The sequence below is a fragment of the Python bivittatus genome, unplaced genomic scaffold (assembly GCF_059951505.1).
Source record: "Python bivittatus isolate LINGU-HERP-01145 unplaced genomic scaffold, Pbiv_v1 ctg000260_np1212, whole genome shotgun sequence".
NCBI classification, from domain to species: Eukaryota; Metazoa; Chordata; class Lepidosauria; order Squamata; family Pythonidae; genus Python; species Python bivittatus.
Window position 1 is genome coordinate 2241744 of NW_028277055.1, and position 18837 is coordinate 2260580.

The 18837-nt window shown below is 44.0% G+C and overlaps 2 protein-coding genes across 2 annotated transcripts; both read left to right on the forward strand.

Annotated features, from left to right (window-relative positions):
* The first annotated feature begins 4007 nt into the window (after nt 1-4007).
* On the forward strand, nt 4008-10210 carry CGAS (cyclic GMP-AMP synthase). The gene is made up of 5 exons (XM_088140295.1): nt 4008-4298; nt 5173-5404; nt 6616-6861; nt 8305-8404; nt 9766-10210. Exons 1-5 carry the CDS (start codon nt 4008-4010, stop codon nt 10208-10210), a joined length of 1314 nt encoding a protein of 437 aa, XP_087996421.1.
* A 1679-nt stretch (nt 10211-11889) lies between these two features.
* Nucleotides 11890-18837, forward strand: RPL11 (ribosomal protein L11). Its single transcript, XM_007430515.4, has 6 exons — nt 11890-11998; nt 14131-14284; nt 15146-15252; nt 15330-15461; nt 16911-17021; nt 18760-18837. The coding sequence occupies exons 1-6, from the start codon at nt 11921-11923 to the stop codon at nt 18787-18789; spliced, it is 612 nt and encodes a 203-aa protein (XP_007430577.3). The 5' UTR covers nt 11890-11920; the 3' UTR covers nt 18790-18837.

An 18837-nucleotide genomic window follows, 5' to 3' on the forward strand; every position in this document is an offset into this window, starting at 1 on the left:
AAGCCAAGATCCGAACACAGTTGTAGAGTGTTGAATGATGATGAAGCCAGACTATATCTGGCCTGCAAACTCCAGATGACCACTAGGTGGTAGCAAAGGCTTTGGGTTTTCTATATCTGGCTGCACCACCTAAACCCTCTTCTGAATTTTTGCAGCCCAGATCTGATAATCCTCAATCAAGGCCGCTTTGGTTGATGTGCTCAAGCCTGGAGCTTCATCTGAATTTACTCTGGAAGAAACTTCTTAGGAGTCAGTAATATTAACCCATTGTTTACAAGTTCATACCACATATGAAAGCCATAAACTCTAGTTTACAAAACCCAAGAACTGGGATCAAACTAAATAACCAACCTTTGCCTGGGCTAACACACTATACTGAGTGACAGTTTTGTAACCAACGAAGAAGACTCTAAAGTGGGCCTGGACTCCCAATAACTACAGATGTGTCATTTTCTTGCACCAGCACAGGAGTGGTTCACCATCATCTGCTTCCAAAATCTTTTTCTGACCTCCCAGTCTAGCTACAGGCCTAGCATTTCCTAGTGGTCTCTCCTTCAAGTACTAATCGGGTCTAACCTGGCTTAGCTTTCCTTATGATCAGGCAACATTGCTAGGTACAGCTACCTGGCTGACTCACACATTAAGTTAAGCCATAAAACAAGCTTTAAAAACCACCATATCTAGTGTCACACATCGTGCATAGACCAAAGCAAAGTCTATGAATATAGTCAACGAAGGACCTTTTCATAAGAATTACAACCCAACCCAGTCTTTCTCAAAGATCGTCTGCTCTCCTCCTTACCTTTCTCCACACACCAATCTTGGTGACCAAATATTCCAGCATACCTTCATGCTGTGGTTTTTAAGACTCTCTTTAAGGGTGGGGCTGAACCTAAAACCTTTCCCATCATCTAACCAACTTTGCAGCTGCCCAGTGGAAGAATGAGATTGTAGGGAAGGAATTGGGAGAGGAACATTAAAGTGATAGAGGCCCAGGAACCTTCTATTCCTCTGTGATATTCTGTCCCATGAAATGATAAAGATTAAAACTATCAATAGCTGGGTTCCCATATCACACAAAGCTGAAATGGACTTGTAAACCACAGTCTATGGCAGTGTTTCTCAACCTTGGGAACTTGAAGATGCACGGACTTCAACTCCCAGAATTCCCCAGCCAGCCATGCTGGCTGGGGAATTCTGGGAGTTGAAGTCTGTGCATCTTTAAGTTCCCAAGGTTGAGAAACACTGATATATGGTCTATGGGGGCAGAATGAATTAACTGTGCTTCATTCAGGAAATGTGGGTTGATCCCAGCCCAGCCCAGTGTGGTGTATGGCTCTCATCAAAGACAAAATTTACTTGACCAGAAACAAGATGGCTTAGGGCAACATGTGAACCCAGTCACTTTGTCAGAACGAAGGCAACCATGGCCGTTTCCTGACGGTTGAACTGGAATGTTTGCTCCCTAAAATTCTCAGGGGTTGGAGCGTGTCTGTTGAGAACAGGCAGTTGGTGAGGCTGTTGGTGGAGGGTTGGTGCGGGAGGATCACCGTGGCTTGGGCACAAGTTGGATTGTGGAAAGATAAACCACCTGCTCTAGAGAATCGAGACCTATCAAGAGTGCCGAAGAACCAAGATCTGGAGCAACCTCCCCCCTCTAGGAATAAGTACATTAACGGTGTTAACACCATCTCAACCTTTTATTACTGTCTTAGAAGATAACATCTTGCTTCACAGTGAGAACTAAAACATAGATAAAGAACAACAGATTTAGCATTTTATGCCCTGGAACTTTTAAGCACTTAATATAATTATACTTAGCATAATATAATATAATAATACTTAGCCAAGCTCCTGGCTGTATGGCAAATTGTTATCATCATTATCATCAGAATTTATCTTGTACTGCTTTTTTCCCCAAAGAAGCTGAAAGTATGCGCAAAGATCAATAAAATAGACTCCAATAGAAACATACTGATAAAACAACATAAGGCAATGAAAAGAATTAAAGTCCAACTTGTGTCTACCATATAGGATCATATAAAATGATATTAATTTACAAAGGAGGCCAAATAGGAAGAAATTTGTGGATCTTATAGTAGGTATCTATAAGTCTTCTACTGCAGATACATGCAGGGGCCCCATGGGGGGTCAAAACAGTCAAGAAAATGGCTGGGTTGTATACTCTAAGCCCCCCCCCTTTATTTTTAATGTGTATCCCAACAACATAAAGTCAGGGTTGCATTTCAACTGCACAGCCACAGCTGTCATCTTGACTTTTATTTTATTTTTTACTGTTGTTTTTGTTGTCTAAGAATGTGTTTGGGGCTACAATGGGATCTGAAATCTTTCCTATAAATAAAAAGAACAGGGACTGACTAATTTAACCCAATGTTTCTCAAACATGGCAACTTTAAGATGTGTGGACTTCAAATCCCAGAATTCCCCAGCCTGCTTCTTTGAGAAACACTGATTTAACCCTTTGTAAGCATGCCATGCAATCACCATTTGTGTTTCCAAGGCATGCTTCTGTCCCCGGTCCCTCAGTTTGGAATATACGTTTGACAGTTGCAGCTATTCCAGGTGAGGGAAAGGCGGGTAACCTGATGACTTCAAAATCCCATAAACTACCAATTCTATCATCAGCGGGAATTATAAGAGTTATAGCTCCAAACACCTAGAAGCCATCAGGTTGGCTGCTCCAGAACTAATCCTTCAACCTGGAGTTGGGAGTAGCTCAGGTACTACTCTTTTTACTATGTATTCGATTTATATTCCACCTTTCTTTCAGGTGCTCAAGGTAGCATGCAGAGCACTTCCCCTAACTACAACCCTGTGAGTTAGGTTGGATTGAGGGACTGTCTCCAAGTACCCCTGCATACTTTTCTAGTTGAGTGGGTATTTGAACCTATCTCTCCCCACTTTCTGATCCAGCATCTTCACCATTGAAGCATCCTGGATTTTGGGCTGAGGGAGGAGGAACTGCCCCAGAATCCCCCAAGGAGCTTCTGTGACTGAGGAAGAGTTAGAGCCTGAGTCTCCCCACTCCAGGTCCAGCTCCTTCAGCAGTACATCATATTGGCTCTCTTTTAATGCTGGCTTTGTAATTTGCAACTCTGTTCCTCCCCAAATTATAGAGGCTCTAGTCTCATTGTTCTCCCTTAGTCCTTCTCCCCAGTCCACCCCCATCAGGAAGGACAGGAAGATGGAGAAGAAGCTTCAGGGTAAGAACCAAGGGAGGACGTGCAGCAAGGTCCAAGGGATGGAAGGATATGACAGCCACACTCCGTTGCTTCCAGCGCCAGTTGATGGGAATCTGCATAGTCCTGAGACGCCTAGAACCTCAAAGCCAGAACATTTAGAGCATCCTCGGACACCAGTTCCTTGGTCCAAACAAAGACCAAGCAGGTTCAGCCAAGAGCCTGTTGGTGTGTATCTCCTGCTTTGGTTGGTTCTTTCTTTCTTTCTTTCCTTCCTCGCACCATGATAAATGCAGTGTTTAAGCTTTTCTGTAGCTTGATGCTTCTGTCATTTTTCTTTTTGATGTAAGCAACGCGCATGGTGCCACCCCCATTTCTTGTCCATCTAATGAGTTCCATCAACTCTTAATGGCCCATGGCTACCTCTCTCCTACCCCCAGGAATTCAGTGTGCAAAACATACAGAGGTGAGGCATTACACTCAGTTGCATGTCTCCCCAGAAGTGAGACCCTCAGATTTCTGTGGATTTTACTTCCCAATTAGCAGGGATTACAATGAGCTAATGAAAAGAAATGTCAAAGGCTGAATTAATTCTACTTGGAAGGCTACCTGAGTCTCCCTCCATGCTCTGTCCATCCCCCAAACATATCAATCCGAACCTAAAATGGGCCGTTGGTCTCCAAGGATGCTCTCACTGCAAGGAAACTGATCTGTTGGCAGCTGCCTTTGGATCTCTCCATCATCTTGAGAAGTGTGGGGTGGGGAACCATAATTCTCACCACTTTTATTCCAACAGGTGAAGGAAGGATGGTCTCTCTCACCACCTCCACAAAGGGATCGGAAAGGCGAGCAACCCTGGCAGCCACAGCTGAAGACAGTGGAGACCACCATGCACAGCAGGCTGAAGGCATTGTGAAGGTCAAAAAGGCCAAGACCTTGCACCTAAAACATCCAGATAAAGTCAAAGCAGTGGACGCTCTTGAGAACTTCATAGCCCTCTTTCTAATTTACCTGCATGAATGCCCAGACAGGCCGTACTTCAGGGATGCCAAAGAACTGATCCCAGGGGATAGTTATGCACATGGACAGGTATGGACAGCAAGTATCAATAAACTGCTATAAAAACTCCTGCTAATTTGAGCAATCTCTCCTGATTTCCAGACACACGAACTTCTATTCCCAGAATTCTTCACAATGGCCATTCTGGCTGGAGAATTCTGGAAGTTGAAATCCACCTATCTGGAAGTTACTCGTGTTGGGAGCCACTGGAATAGAGCGGGGGGCATCCACTGAGGGGATCAAAAAAGCAAGGTGGCGGCTGTGCCGACGCGACCAAAGCTCCGCCCCTTTTCAGGTGCGTGGACACATGTAAAAAAGAGGGGGTGCTTCGGTTGCGCAGACATGGCGGCCATCTTGACTTTTTGATAACCAGTGATTAATTACCCAAGAAGGAATCATGTTAACTATATTTAATCTAATAAATTTCAGGGGAACAAACATTAATTCAGAATTTATGACTTTTTCTTGTCCCAACCCTGCCGAGTTCTTAATTTTGGTTCTGCATACACCTTGTGGAGCAGACCCCAAAGTTCCACTGGAAGGCCACATGTTCTCTTGACCTGCAAAAACCTGCACGGCTTCCCCAATACCCAAATTGATGCCCTCCAGATGTGTTGACACTACAACCCCCATCAGAGACTAGGGCTCCCATACCTGCCCAACTCCATGTGACTATCAAATTATAGCAAAAAGTGAGGGTTTTTTTTTTAATCTCTCTGCCGTCCTCTAATGACCAGCTGTATTGTTGCAGACCAAATCTGGTTGTTATACTATTACATCAGCTAAGATCTAAAGGATAGAAGATAGAAGATCTGTGATCAGATCTTTTTCTTCCATTAAAAAGGGCCATAATTGAGTTGGGTTTTGATCAAGCAGCCTTGCTGCTGGAACTGAATTGTTGATTTGCCTTTAGATCTTGTGTCCAGGTGAGTTTGAGGTGCTCCTGACCATCCCCATTCCGGATTGCACCCACTACGTGGAAGTAGAAGGCTACAAAGGTCTCTTCTACACCCTGACCCTCTTGAAGAAGTCCCATGGCTTCCCAGCAGCTTTCCTCCTGGAGGATGGAAAAACCATATCCCCAAGGAACATCATGGAGGAATTCTGGAAGTGTGTCAATGCGTTTATTGAAGCTTTTTATTCAGGTGAGATTTCCAGTTGGGACAGCAAGGGGAATAGAATAGTTCCCCGTGTCCTAGAAGTCATTGACCTAGGACAGGAATAAGGAACAAGGTGGCCTTGTGATGCTTTGGATTGTAACTCCCATCATGATCAACAGTGAGGGATTCTGGAAGTCATAGTTCTGCAACATCTAGAGAAGGGATAGATTTCCCACCTGTTGAAAAACATGGCTTCCTAGCTGCCATGGCCAGTGGTGAAGGTTCAGAACATCTGGAGGGCAGCAAGTTGCTTTCATCTGACATAGGAAGTGAAGAATAAGAATTTCCACTGGATAGAAAAGACACACCAGGTGGAATAATTCTGCTGCCTGACCTATATTGTTCCCACATCTCTGCAATACTGTTACTTTTTGGAAAAAAAACAGATGCACCACTGTTTCATTAGTACTTCCCTTGTTCCATTTCAAGGGCTATATCCACAGAGACAAAGAAATGCTATTTTGTGGAATTGGGATACTGTTTTCCCCACTCCCCCAATTATTTTGCTGGGGAGATCATGGCTGGATTCACATCTAACACTTAAGTCATAGTTTGAAACTAAGTGGCATGTGGAATAAAACGGAGTCAGCTAACTTACTACAGCCCACGAAGCTACAAATCATGATTAAAATACCACAAGAAATGTCCTTACGCATTGGACTAAACCAAAACAAGGTAAACCATCTTACAGCTAGCACAATATGGAAACCAGATAATTTGTGGGTGGGGGGTTGATATTGGTAGTATCCAAATATCTTCCCCTAAGATGCTAAATTCCGTCACATGGTTCCCCAATCTGCCCATTGATCATCTAAGGTGTTGTGCATCTGCAGGAGGGGCAAGAGGGGTGAGTGACAGTATGTGCATCATGTTGTCATTATTCACTCAAAGATGGCATCATGATGTTCATGACATCAAATGGCTCTGGTACAGTAGTTTCTCCCCATACAAAGGTTTACTTGATATAAAAGTGAATTTGGCTTTGAAAAAAGCCTGCAGGGCAGAATCTGTTGGGTGGATATATGGAAGGAAAGAAGAAGAAGAAAGAAAGAACCTTTCCTTCCATATTCCTTGTGTGTCTTACATCACACGCACTTACTTTACCTGGGATGCACACTCCCATATTTTGCTATGCTTGCAATCTCTTGGGGAATGCTGTCATATTCACCCACTGAACTATCTGCCTGTTGTCTCAGTCCCTTTTCCAGGTTGGCAGGTGAGGCTGGAGAAGAAGAAGCCCAACTGTCCCATGGTTAACCTGGTGATGCTGGATAACCAAGGTGTCAAGTTCATGGCCATGGACCTTGTCCCTGTTCTGGAGTTCACTGGCCAGTGGCCATCTGCAAAAAAGGCCAGAGAACTGATGGAGGAGAACCTGCTACCACATCTGATGAAGATGTTTTATTTTGTTGCAGAACAGTGTCCTGGGAGACACAATAAAGGTAACAAATCCCTGGGACCTGAGATGGTGCTCTGCAAAGATTTTTTTCATCCAATAAAATATTTTTGTAAATATGTTCACGAATGTTGCTAGCTTGCAAAAAAAAGAAAAAAGAAAAAAAGACTGAGAGTTGGAAAAGAAGAATTGAGAAATTCATTTCTCCCTTAGTAGCTCCATTAGCGTTTTATCCCAAATCTGGGATATCTATCTCATTCTTGGTACATCTGACACATTCTCTGTCCTGGAATCTGGTGGCCCTTTTTCACATTTTACTAAAAGGCTTACAAAAGCTGCAGGTCACAAAAGCTGATGCCTTTTAATTAAATGTATTAGTTTGAAAAGAGGCTACCAGACTCCTTTTGATTTTGGGCATCCACAGACTAACAAGGCTCCTTCTTACAAATCTTCCAACCTATCATTGTGGTGATTATTCTCCATCTAATGCGACTGTGGCTTCCTTGTACTTCAAGGTAAAATAGTTTCACATGGGGGATAATTAGCTTCCAAATTAGAGATGATTCCACTCCATGGATGGATGGAATCTACCTGAAGCAACATCTTACTGGATGTGGTAAATGGGAGAAGAAACCATTTAAAGACATAAAGATAGCCTTAGCGGTCAGATCCAGGAGAGGATTAACTACTTAGCTTTCTGAGAGGACAGGTAAGAGATTAGAGGACAGGAAATTTATGCTTTTATTTTTAAAGAAATGTCAGGTATGAAAGAAGGATGGAAGGCAACACGTAATACTAATTGCCTTTTCCAAGTTTAGTGACATTGTGTGAACCCTGGTGAATATTAGACTTACACAGACAAATGTGGCAATAATAGGTGTCCACAAATGAAGCGTTGAATCTGGTGCAATCCAGATCAGTGGAAAGGTCTAGAGTGGCAGCCCCCCAGGAGGAACCAGGAGGCAAAAAAGAAAAGGAAAGAAGAGCCATGGGAATGTTGCAGGTGGAGCCCAGCCTTCCTTTGTAAAGATCGTTGTGTAAAGGAACGGATGGCTGACTTTGGGGAAGGTATGAGCGAGCTGTGTGGAGGGATGGGGGGTGGGGATGACCTGCAAAAGAGATTGCACAATCCTGAAAACAAGGAAAGTGTGAGAAACTCAAAATCCTGGCTTGATTTTGTTTGGCCTAAGATGGGGCAGAGAGAAACTTAAGACAGGTTTTCAAGATTCGGTTACCTTACTGCAAGAAAAAGCATTCCTGGAACCCTCCCATGACTGTTCCTTCACCTGGATTACCTTGAAGGGCTGACACATCTGGAATCTAGCCCCAAATCTCATCTGGTGCCTGCTATGACCCCTTAAAGTATTGATTAAGAGGATACTGTAGCCAAGTTATTCAGCATGATCCCCTCCAGGCTGGAGAAGGTTGGGTTGTATGGACTACAGCACCTCTCTCTCTCTCATATATTCAGTATATGTATGTGTTTCAGAAACATGGAGAATTTCCTTCTCTCATGTGGAAAAAGAGATTTTGAACCATCACAGCAGTCCCCCAGCATGCTACAGACACCATAGGTCAAAATGCTGCAGGTATGTGTATCCAGATTACCTTAAATATTCTAAGTTGAGAAAGATAGGACAGTGTCCTTGGGCTCTATCTTGCAGAGGAGAGAAGAAAGATGGAGAAGATAACAGAAGCCTTGAAGTTGCCAATCCACACTTAGCAACTGGACAAAAAAATGACAAGTAGGGCAAACAGGTCAATATATGTCAATGTTCCTCGTAGTGACACTAATACTGATAAGTTAAACCAGACTGTTCTTTGAACCGCCAAAGGTCAACCCCAGTGCAAGTGAAACAGTTCCCCAAACCTTTTCAGATCACACCCAAAATCATACATGTTTGGAAATATTTTGCCATCCTCATCTGTGTTCTCACAAGATATTATAATTTCACATCAATTATATAAAAAGGAAAGCTGTCCGGACCGAAACTTTCCTTGTCATTACAGTTAATATTTCTCAAATTTACATCTATTCCTTTCCTGCAAATAATGATATATGCAACGTATCTATGCAGTTGGGTTCTTGTTTCTGTTTCTCGGGGATGGTGCACAAGGGTCACCTGAATTCATTTTTCAATTATTTGATCTGAACATCTGTGGATTTCCAACTACGAAAAGTGTCAAAGAACAGGCTCAACGTTGACAAAGTATACAATAAAACAATTAAAACTAGAAGAGGCTGACCACAGTCTGGATAAATACAGGATATACCACCCACACCTCTATCTTCCTTTGGTTCTTGCATCACTGTATCTTTGCCACCAAAGTGCCAGGAGCTTTGTTGTGGTACCTCTCATATAGCAGCAGCTTCCACTGAACCTGGATGGACATAAGAGTCTCTGTAGATCAATATACATTTTTCCTGAATGAAGAAAAATCGACCTAAATAAAAACCATCACACTATCTGTGTATGAGAGGATGAATGCACAAGTTCCAAGCAGCTGTTGACTTCTTGGTTGACCCTATTCTTGCACCCAAGAGGAGACACCTCTTCAGACGCGATTACCTTCTTCGCTTCTATGACGTTCTTGTAATTTTAGAAATGGCCTGGGCAATTTGCTGAGGGTGCTTTTGAGTCAGACTAAAAAATATTTTGATTGCATCATCCTAAGGGGATGATCATCCAGGTCAGTCTTCCCCAACCTGGCACCTTTCAAGGGTGCGCCATGCCATTTCTCAGAATCTCTAGGCAACTTGGCTGGTATGGAAGCTGAAGACCAACCCTTCTGGAGAGCATTAGATTAGAGGGAGCCAAAAGATCGTGTGGTAGCCCTTCTAAGAATGAATCATTGACGTCCCCACTCCCAAATCACCCTGATCATTTAGGAAGACCCTTTATTAGACTTGAATAGGGAAAGTGATGTTGTTTTCTTTTTAATGTTCCAGGAATGATTGCCTGAAGATGCTACAGGATCTGGTGGATTCTCTTAAGATGGAATACCCGCTGATGTTGGCTCCACTGAGTTCTTATCACACTCGGATGTCCTTTCTGCACACTCTCTGGAAGTGGAAGGCCGACACCGACTGGAAACCTTCAGACGTCACTCACTGCTTCGAGAGAGCCCTGGGCAATTTCATTCAGGAGGTGGCCACTGCTCACCTAAGCCACTTCTTTCTCCCTAGGTGCAACCTGTTTGCGGCAAAGTTCTTCCCGCCCACTACACTGAAGTTCTTGTGCTCCCACCTGAAAGAGAAAGAAGCCACTGCCAAGATGTCCTGCCAGAAAGATTACCCTGCCCTGGTTGTGCGTTCTGACATGACCTGGCCACACATGATCCCCCTGGGTCTCCTTGGGCTGCTTTTGGTTGTTCTCCCCAACATGGCAGCTTAACACAAAGATACCCGCAGCTCCACTAAGCAAAAGAAAAGCTGGGAGACTTCTTTGTTAGAGGCCAAGTCATTTCGGCCAGTCCAGGTGACTCACAGCTTTTGCATTTGCAGCAAGAAGGGCAAAAGGGCATCCAAGTTTGAAAAATCCGCATGGACTTACAGAGGGAGAGTATGAGCATTCTCGGCCCTTCCTGTAAAATCCATCGTTTCCCATTCATTTCCCAGCCACGTCGTCTGTGAGGATACTAACATTATTCCCACGGGAGGCCAAACATTTCATCTCAAGCGATGATGGCAGGCAACCTCTTTGGATATTTTGAATTGCAGCCCCCATCATTCATGATGGTTGACCGTGCTGCAGGGGGCTGATGAGAGCTGAAATCAGAGCTGAAACGTAAAGATGGGAAAGGCTCTGGCAGATCTTCCTGTTACAGTTTACAGTTTGATTTATAAAAGCAGGCAGAGACAAAATATTCTTTGAGTCTCAGGGAAAAAAATGCATTCCAAAAGAACACACCTATTCATTATTCTTACTCCCCCACCCACCATCAACCGGGAACTAATTTTGTTCTCTCTTGAATTAGAAACGGCTGCCAAGAAATGTTGATTGATGCTTTGATGTCCTGATGTAAGTTTCAAACTTGTCCCATCTGGTGCCCCCTTGATGTATCAGGACTGCCACTCCCAGAATCCTCTGCCACAGTGACTGGGAATTCTGGGAGTAAGTCCCCAGGTCATCAGGGAGTACCGCTCTGGTGTTGGCCGCAATAAGTATTTCTCCATATCTCTGGGTGTAACATGCAGCTGGGCTACTTTTCATAAGGGTGGGGGCACACCTGTAAATTGAAGTGGCTTTACCCCCCACCCTACACCAATAGCAATATCTGCAAATGTGTGAATCTGGCACAGTATCTCAGTTGCCTACCCTGTTGCTTGTTTTAGCATTACTTGAGCTACAAAGGGGCTGCCTTGGTATAGGTGTTTTTTTCCCCTGGATTGGTGAAATATCCATGTTAATGAGCGGCATAGTTTGTTGTTCATGTTCTTGTTGTGGTTTTTGATATTTCTGTTGCTGTGACAGTTTTCATGTTCTGAAGAACTCTGTTGCATTCCCCCCACCATGAAAATACAGTTGTTGTTTTTTTCAAAAGCTGAACTGGCGGCTGCATTTTTTCCATTGCATTCTTTCTTCCAACAAGCTCAAACGGATGTAAATAGGTCATCCTTCTCTGCTTCCTCTTTCCTCCTCCCATCCAATTGGACTTCCAGCCTTCTGGAGGTTGAGAAACGCCACCTGGGGCTGTGCCATAGTGTGCAGAGTGGATTTTTTTTTTCCTGCCCCATTTGGAGGGGGTTAAGGGTGGGAGTAGAAGGGAGAGGCATTCCCACTTTTAAAACCTGCCCTAAAGTACACAGCTGAAATGTTGGCCATCTCTAGAATGCAAGAGGTGGTTTAGACTGGAAGACAGGGACCCGCTCGAGATCATCCAGTGGACTTGACGGGAGCTCCAGTCGAAACCAGGCACCCGCGAAGATGCCCGGCGTTGCAGCTCACCCACCTCTGGAGAGCCACTGGCTCCCCGTCCTTAAACGACAGCTAGGGTGGCAGCGCTTTCCTCCTACCTGCAGAGGGCAGTGCGGAGCCCTCAGCCTCGATTCCGCCGCTACATAGAGCCGCTCTATACGAAATCACTGCCTTGCCTCCGGCTCTATGGCAGTTCTGCGCGACCGGCCGCATAAGATCATCTTCCGGAGCCCTCGCTCTCTTTTCCACGCCTCCAAAATGGCGGTGAGTAGTGTTTCTACCGTGGCGGCGCCATGGGTCGCCTTAAATCCATCCCCATCCTCGCGGATCTGAGGCCCTTCGGCCCAGGGCCTGTGCCGGAGGGTTGGGGAAGCGTGGGGGCCTTCTCTGAGGCGGTTATGGGAAGCGGGCAGCGGAGATGCCTGCGGGGAGGAAGCGCTGTAAAAAATGACCGGCCGGCCCTGTTGGCGAGCGCAGTCCCTGCTCCAGGCCGGCTAGGGGTTTAATTCCTCATCTCGGCCTTCCTGTGGGGTTTACCCTCCGCGAAAGGGGTGCTTCTCCCTCTTCCCCAAACTCCTGTGCTTTTCTCAGCTAAAAGACGATGTGGCTGGGTTCCTACGACTTACTGAACTTAGCTTGTTTTAATCTGGGGTTTTTCTTGATAGCGTTGCAGGTTGTGTGAACTCAGAACCTTTGGTTATAAGGTGGTGTGGTGGATTGTGTGATTACGTGTGCAAATCCATAAAATGGGTGTATTCAGTTAAGGGTGTTGTGTGAACACACTTTTTCTTTATATTAGCTGTTGGCCAACTTCGAGGTTGCTCCTCTTCCACTACCTGTGGATGAGTCTCAAATGCAGTTTTTATGTCATGGCTTGGGAAAGCATCATTCGGCGAATTAACTCTTCCAATGGCCATCCGCGATGGTGTAGCCAGAGCACGAATTGGCCACTTTACTGCAATGTCAGTCTGACGTTAAGAGGATTTAAGATTTATTATTAAATCTGTATTCCACCAAATCTTTAGGGTCACAGCAGTTTACAACAGTGTAGATATAAAAAAAAAAAATCTCTAAGGTAAGAGTAACCCCAACTCTAATAGTAGCATAAAGCAATACAGTACAGTTTCCTAATTAGAACTGAGAATGGCAATTATAGTTATTAATAATAGGTGCTGTATAGGGAGAGCAGAAAAAAGAGGGGCACCCTGAACAAAAGAGCATGGGTTTGCCTGGGTGCAGTATTTGGTCAGAATTTTCTGTTTCCTCTGCTGTTCATAATTGCATGATATTATTGCCCCTTTTTTACCTTGAAACTGATTTGGAGGGCATTGGAATTCATATTTTCAACAGCTCAGACCTTTTGTCTGTTTTGCTTAGTGCCAACTCTGGTTAGCAGCAACTCCCCAAGTGGGAGGAGTTACTACTTAAGAGATGCTACTTTTTAAAGCTGAGAATGTCAATAATGGAACCCAGAGCCTTGTGTGTGCAAAGCATGTTTTCTGCAACTGAGTTATAATTTCATCCCACCGATCAAGTGTGAGCTTATGAGTCAATCACCACTATTACTGAAGAGTGTAATAGTACTAATATTACTGGTCATGAAGGTTATTTTCACTCAGGCATCTTTTGGACTGCCCCATGTGAGGTGGTATTTCTGTTTAGGTATAAGCTAAATTGTAGCTTGTACTCTAATGATAAACTGTGATTACTCTGTGTGAATTTCTACACAGCATTGTGACTGTTTTTCTTAAGGTATACTCATTGGGGCCAAGGTTGGGCTCCTTTGACTTATAATTGGGGCTAAAAATGGTGCATTAAACTGCTGCTTTAGTTAGCTATGAGCAAGTTAAAAAAAAATACAGTTTTTCAAACTGGGACATCAAGCTTTAGGAACTATTTAGTCAGAATTTTGTTCTATGTGGTGCTCCTAAGTCTGCTTTGCAAGAGTGTTAACTGATATTGACAAATCTGACAGCGAAGTATCAAGAGACTGTGTGATATCTGCTGGCAAAGAAATAAGGGGATTCCTGTGTGATTTTGAACCTACTGTGCTAATAACTCTTACCTGGTACTATGGTGATTCTTCCCCCCACCCCTGTTTGTCTACTAGTAGGTAGAATAGCAGACTGAATTAAGCTGGGGAGGCAATAACAGTAAGGCAAGAGTTACAATTATAACAGGTAGCTGGAAAGTACTATGGGGAAGAGTGGGGTAATCAGTTGGAGGCATTTATGTTATGCTGGATTTGTAATGTAAAACCAAAAATAGCCTTGATGGTCTCAAGAAATCTAGTCCCAACTCCAAATGTTGCTCATTGTTCCAGAGTAGGCATAATGAGAATAAGGTTGGGCTGTTTCTGCCATAACCACAACCCCTTTTTCCCCACCATTTTGCAGCAACAAGACCAGGGTGAGAAGGAAAACCCCATGAGGGAGCTGCGCATTCGCAAACTTTGCTTGAATATCTGCGTTGGAGAGAGTGGAGACAGGCTCACCCGAGCAGCCAAAGTGCTGGAGCAGCTCACAGGACAGACTCCTGTTTTCTCAAAAGGTAAATTTGGTTGAAGGCATTGATTGGACTCCAGGCTGCAGAATGCTTCCCAGCTGAAGAGAAGCTTGGCTGCAGAAGTATCTATCCTCTTGTCTTCAGAGTGGATATTCTTGCAACCAAGCTCTTTTTGCACTACTTCAGATGTTCCTTGAGATGGCAGGAATGGGGGATCCCAGTGGGACTGCAGACAGAGTTTGTAGTAACTCAAGCTTAAGTAAAGAAAAGTTAAATTGACAGAGTTCCGTCTGTTTCTCTTCAGCTGGGAAGCATTCAGCAGTCTGGAGTTTGATTTTTCCTTTCAGCTACTTCCTTGAAAAGGGAGCTTCTTGGAGATATATTTTAAACCAGAAGTTTGCCTTGAGTTCCACTGGTGAACTCTGAATTCTGTCAGGAGTTTCTGCTAGTGAAGATCATCTACAATCTTAGTATGTCAGAGTACTGCAAAGACTACTAGCTTTGCTTTGTTTTCCAATAACACTGCAATTGACCTGTAAATACATTGTTTGAGCTCTGAAATGCTAATGATACGGAGCTACTTTTGCACTGAAACAGATCCTTGTGTGGGGATGCCCACGACCTTCCCCAACCTTATGCCCTCCAAATGTGTTGAACTGATTGTTATACTCGTAGTAAATGAAATATTGGCTATCCCAGTAGGCAGTATTGGAGGTAAGATCCAACACATCTGGGAGGCTCGAGACTTGAGGAGGCTGATCTGAGCTTTTGACTCAGGAGGTCTCAACTGATATTTTGATTTGGGATTTCCTCAACTGATAGTTTGATTTGTATATTTGCTTAAGTTCTTTTCTGGTCATTTCTCTGACTCTAAACAAGCTTTATGCAATTGGGTTTGTTTTGCAGCTCGATACACTGTGAGATCTTTTGGGATCAGGAGAAATGAGAAGATTGCTGTTCACTGCACCGTGCGTGGGGCGAAAGCTGAAGAGATTTTGGAGAAAGGATTGAAGGTAAGCTGCTGTCAATCAGTTTTCTAACACATAGAATTTGGAAGGGAAAAGATTTTAAACTAATGTCATTATTTCAGGTGCGAGAATATGAGCTGAGAAAGAATAACTTCTCCGACACTGGCAACTTTGGATTTGGAATCCAGGAACACATTGATTTGGGGATTAAATACGATCCCAGTATTGGTATCTACGGCTTGGACTTCTACGTGGTTTGTATATTTAGCTTAACCTTCTGCTTTCTTAGTCCAAGGCTCCCGTCCTGTACGAAGTCTTTATATCTATCAACTCCTAGTTTGGGCTGTTTCTAACTGCAGTGACAACAGAGATCCTTGGCCTGTTCTGATAAACTGAAAGGGGATTGGTACCCTAAAAAACAGGAAAATTGACAAAATAGTGTAGCTGGTGTGCTTGAAGAACACAAGTGTCCTGCAGCTCGGTCACGCTAAACTGTTATTGGCATTTGTACCCATGGATGCCAAGAGCCAAAACTGAGAAATGAAAATAAGATTCGATCTGTAGCATTAAAAGTGGATATCTAGAATTGTGTATGACTCACCTCCTTACCTTATGGCCCTGTGCCCCTTCCAGTAGCACCTGTGGAGAAGACTTACAGTTGAATCCTTTATGTGCCAGCCTTGCTGCATGGGCACAGCTTTGAATCTTCTGTTTTATTATTAAATTTAGTCTTGAAGAATTCTGTCTCAACCCAATAGACCTGTGAGAGTTGAGTCAGGGGCATGTGTTACGGGGAATATTCAGATAATAAACTGAGAGGTGTGACCGCAAAGCCTGTCAGGATTTCTTACTGTTGCATCCAGAAAGAGCTGAATGAATAATTTTAGAATAATTGGAAGTTTATTGGTTTCATTTTGTTCACAGTTCTGACTCACTTGAAAAGGAAACTGACATGTATATTGAGTGAGGCACTGTTGCAGATGTAGACAGGGTGGTGCTCTCCAGATGTTTGGAGCTTCCAATCCCTATTAGCCACAACATAGCATCCAGAGGACACTTGCTTACCTTTGTATATGTGTGCAGTACTTACGATATTTATAGAAGGCTTGATATTAGTTCCCTTGCTATGACATTTATAGGTTTAATTTCCAGGTTTTTGTTTTTACAGTTGAGCGGGGGTTTTGTCATGTGACTCCTTTTTGACTACATTAAAAAGAAAATGGATTAAGTCTGTAGAACGTTTTAGAAAACAGGATAAGAATTAATCAATGTCTTTTCCTGGCTAGGAATATCTTGTGAACTAGCTCGTTTCATTTACTTTTGGGTGCTTATATTTTTTTTTTCCTTCCATGGAGCTTTAAGCTTTGCCATAACTGTTAGGTAGATTAGTCTCTAGCCTGTATCTTGCAGTGGCTGCTTTCACTTTTTCATTGTTAAGATCCTTGAAGTTGTAGTTGTTCTGTATCCCAGGCTGAACACTCTAGATGCTGTAGCACACAAGCTCAGCCTCTGAAAATCTGTGATGCCACCATGTTGATTAACCTCTGGTCTCCAAGATTTCTGGTGTTAGGCTAATCTTTTGGCTATTTGCTTGTTATTGCAGTTACTCCCTCTGAAATACTGGGTGTACTTTATATCTGAAAAGCTTTCCTGAAGCTTACCTTTAGGAATTAACAATGCTTGTGTTACTGCTTGTGCTTCAGGTTCTGGGCAGGCCAGGGTTCAGCATTGCTGACAAGAAGCGCCGAACCGGCAGTATTGGGGCCAAACATAGAATCAGCAAAGAGGAAGCCATGCGCTGGTTCCAGCAAAAGGTAAATCCTGGTGCAATTTTTAGCCACCACAAATGAGCTTGTTAAAAGTACTTGGTCTCTCTGTTGGTTTTTCACTCGGTGGCAGGCATTTCTTAAACCATTCTTCCCTATCTGGTGCCCTCCAGGGGGGATGGAGAGAATCCCCAGCTACCATGATGGAAAGTCATGCTGCCTGAGAATTCTGGGAATTGCAGTTCCAGCTGTTTGGGAGGCATATCTGTAATCTAGCATATTCAATACATTGCCTCCCCTGTCATATTGACTTGGAGTTCCAGCCGTCCCAGCACTTCCACATGCTGGGACGGCCCCATGTGATTGCGATCTGGGTGCTTGGCAACCAGTTCGCACTTACGATTACTTGCAGCACTCTGTAATAACCATTTGCAACCTTCCCTGCCAGCTTCCCCAGAAAGTCAGTGGGGAAGCCGGCAGGGAAGGTCACAAGTTGCTGAGATAAGTCTCTCCCACCTGCAAACCCTCCCTGAACCTTGCTACGCCTCCCTCACACCTTCCCTAACCCGCACTGCACCTCTTGCACACCCCCGACCCACACCTCTTGCACATCTCCTTATGCCCTCCCCAGTCTGCACCTCTCATGCATCCTCCACAACCCACACCATGCCTCTCACACACACCCCTCACACCCTCCCTCACCCACAGCAGCCACTTGCCTGCCTGCGGGCCTGGGACTTATAACTTCCTGCTGGCTTCCCAACTGACTTTGGTTGTGGAAAGCTGGCAGGAAGTTGTCTTGCCTAACAACCATGGGATTTGGTTAACAGCAACCAGAACTGCAGGGATTACTGTCGCTAAGCAATGCAGTCGCACTTTACGACTGCATCGCTTAGCAACGGAAATTCCAGCCCCAATTGCCATTGTAAATTGAGGACTACCTGTTTTTTTTTAATTTTAGTACAACACCAATACATTTCTCTTTTAGTGGTTTTATGGGATTGGGATAGTTTTAGATGCTACCTTGAATTGTTAGCATCTACCAATCCTTAACTAAGAGAGATCTATTTAAATAATGTAACATATGTTATTATATGGGGTAAGTCATATGGGATACCAGGAAAATAGTATTTGGAATGTGCTTCCGTGTGAGAACACCGCTCTTTAATGCACCTCATCCATCGGACCCACTTTTTCAGCAACCTAATTGCATAAGCAAAATTTTAAATAGGCTCTTGGTTGCATGGGGTGAGTAAATAGAGCCTTTCAGGACAGTCCGAAATTTGTTATTCATCCTTTTAGGCCACAGTCAAGAGTAAAGTGTGAGTCAGTAAAAATATAGTCCAAGCTTCTACCTTCTCTGGGTTGGTTTTGTGAGATCATTTATCTTCCTGCTCTGTTGCACAAGATGTATGTTCAGTGGGAGGCTTGGGAGGGCTCACCATTGGGCCTAGAAATACAGCCCAGTTTTTTGCTCTTGGGGACTTCCACACATTCAGCCAGAGGACCAAAGGAGACCTGGACCTGCGTTTGCTTAAATGCAAGTGCAGCTGTTCTTACAGTCTGAGACCTAGCAAGGAGAACTGTGCCTGCATTCACACGTATGTGAAGGTTGGGGGGAGAGGGGGGTGGGATGACTAAGAAGGTGTGGGTCTTGAACTGTCCTGCTGCGTGTTCGGACGTAGCTACAGATCTGTTAAAAGAAAAAGGATCTGATGGAAGTTATGTGTTTAAAGCAGAGCTTGCCTTACTTATCCCTGATCCGGTTTCTTTCTTCTGTTTGCAGTATGATGGCATCATCCTTCCAGGCAAATAAATAGTTTCCACTATGAAATAAGTGTGAATAAAATTTTACATTATTTAA

Excerpts from the sequence above, each read along its gene's own strand:
- RPL11 (XM_007430515.4), top strand. The coding sequence starts at position 11,921 with ATGGCAGTTCTGCGCGACCGGCCGCATAAGATCATCTTCCGGAGCCCT. Across the intron at positions 15,462-16,910 it reads ACGGCTTGGACTTCTACGTG|GTTCTGGGCAGGCCAGGGTT; the intron begins GTTTGTATATTT and ends CTTGTGCTTCAG. Across the intron at positions 17,022-18,759 it reads TGCGCTGGTTCCAGCAAAAG|TATGATGGCATCATCCTTCC; the intron begins GTAAATCCTGGT and ends TTCTGTTTGCAG.
- CGAS (XM_088140295.1), top strand. The coding sequence starts at position 4,008 with ATGGTCTCTCTCACCACCTCCACAAAGGGATCGGAAAGGCGAGCAACC. Across the intron at positions 4,299-5,172 it reads CACATGGACAGGTATGGACA|ATCTTGTGTCCAGGTGAGTT; the intron begins GCAAGTATCAAT and ends ATTTGCCTTTAG. Across the intron at positions 8,405-9,765 it reads CATAGGTCAAAATGCTGCAG|GAATGATTGCCTGAAGATGC; the intron begins GTATGTGTATCC and ends TTAATGTTCCAG.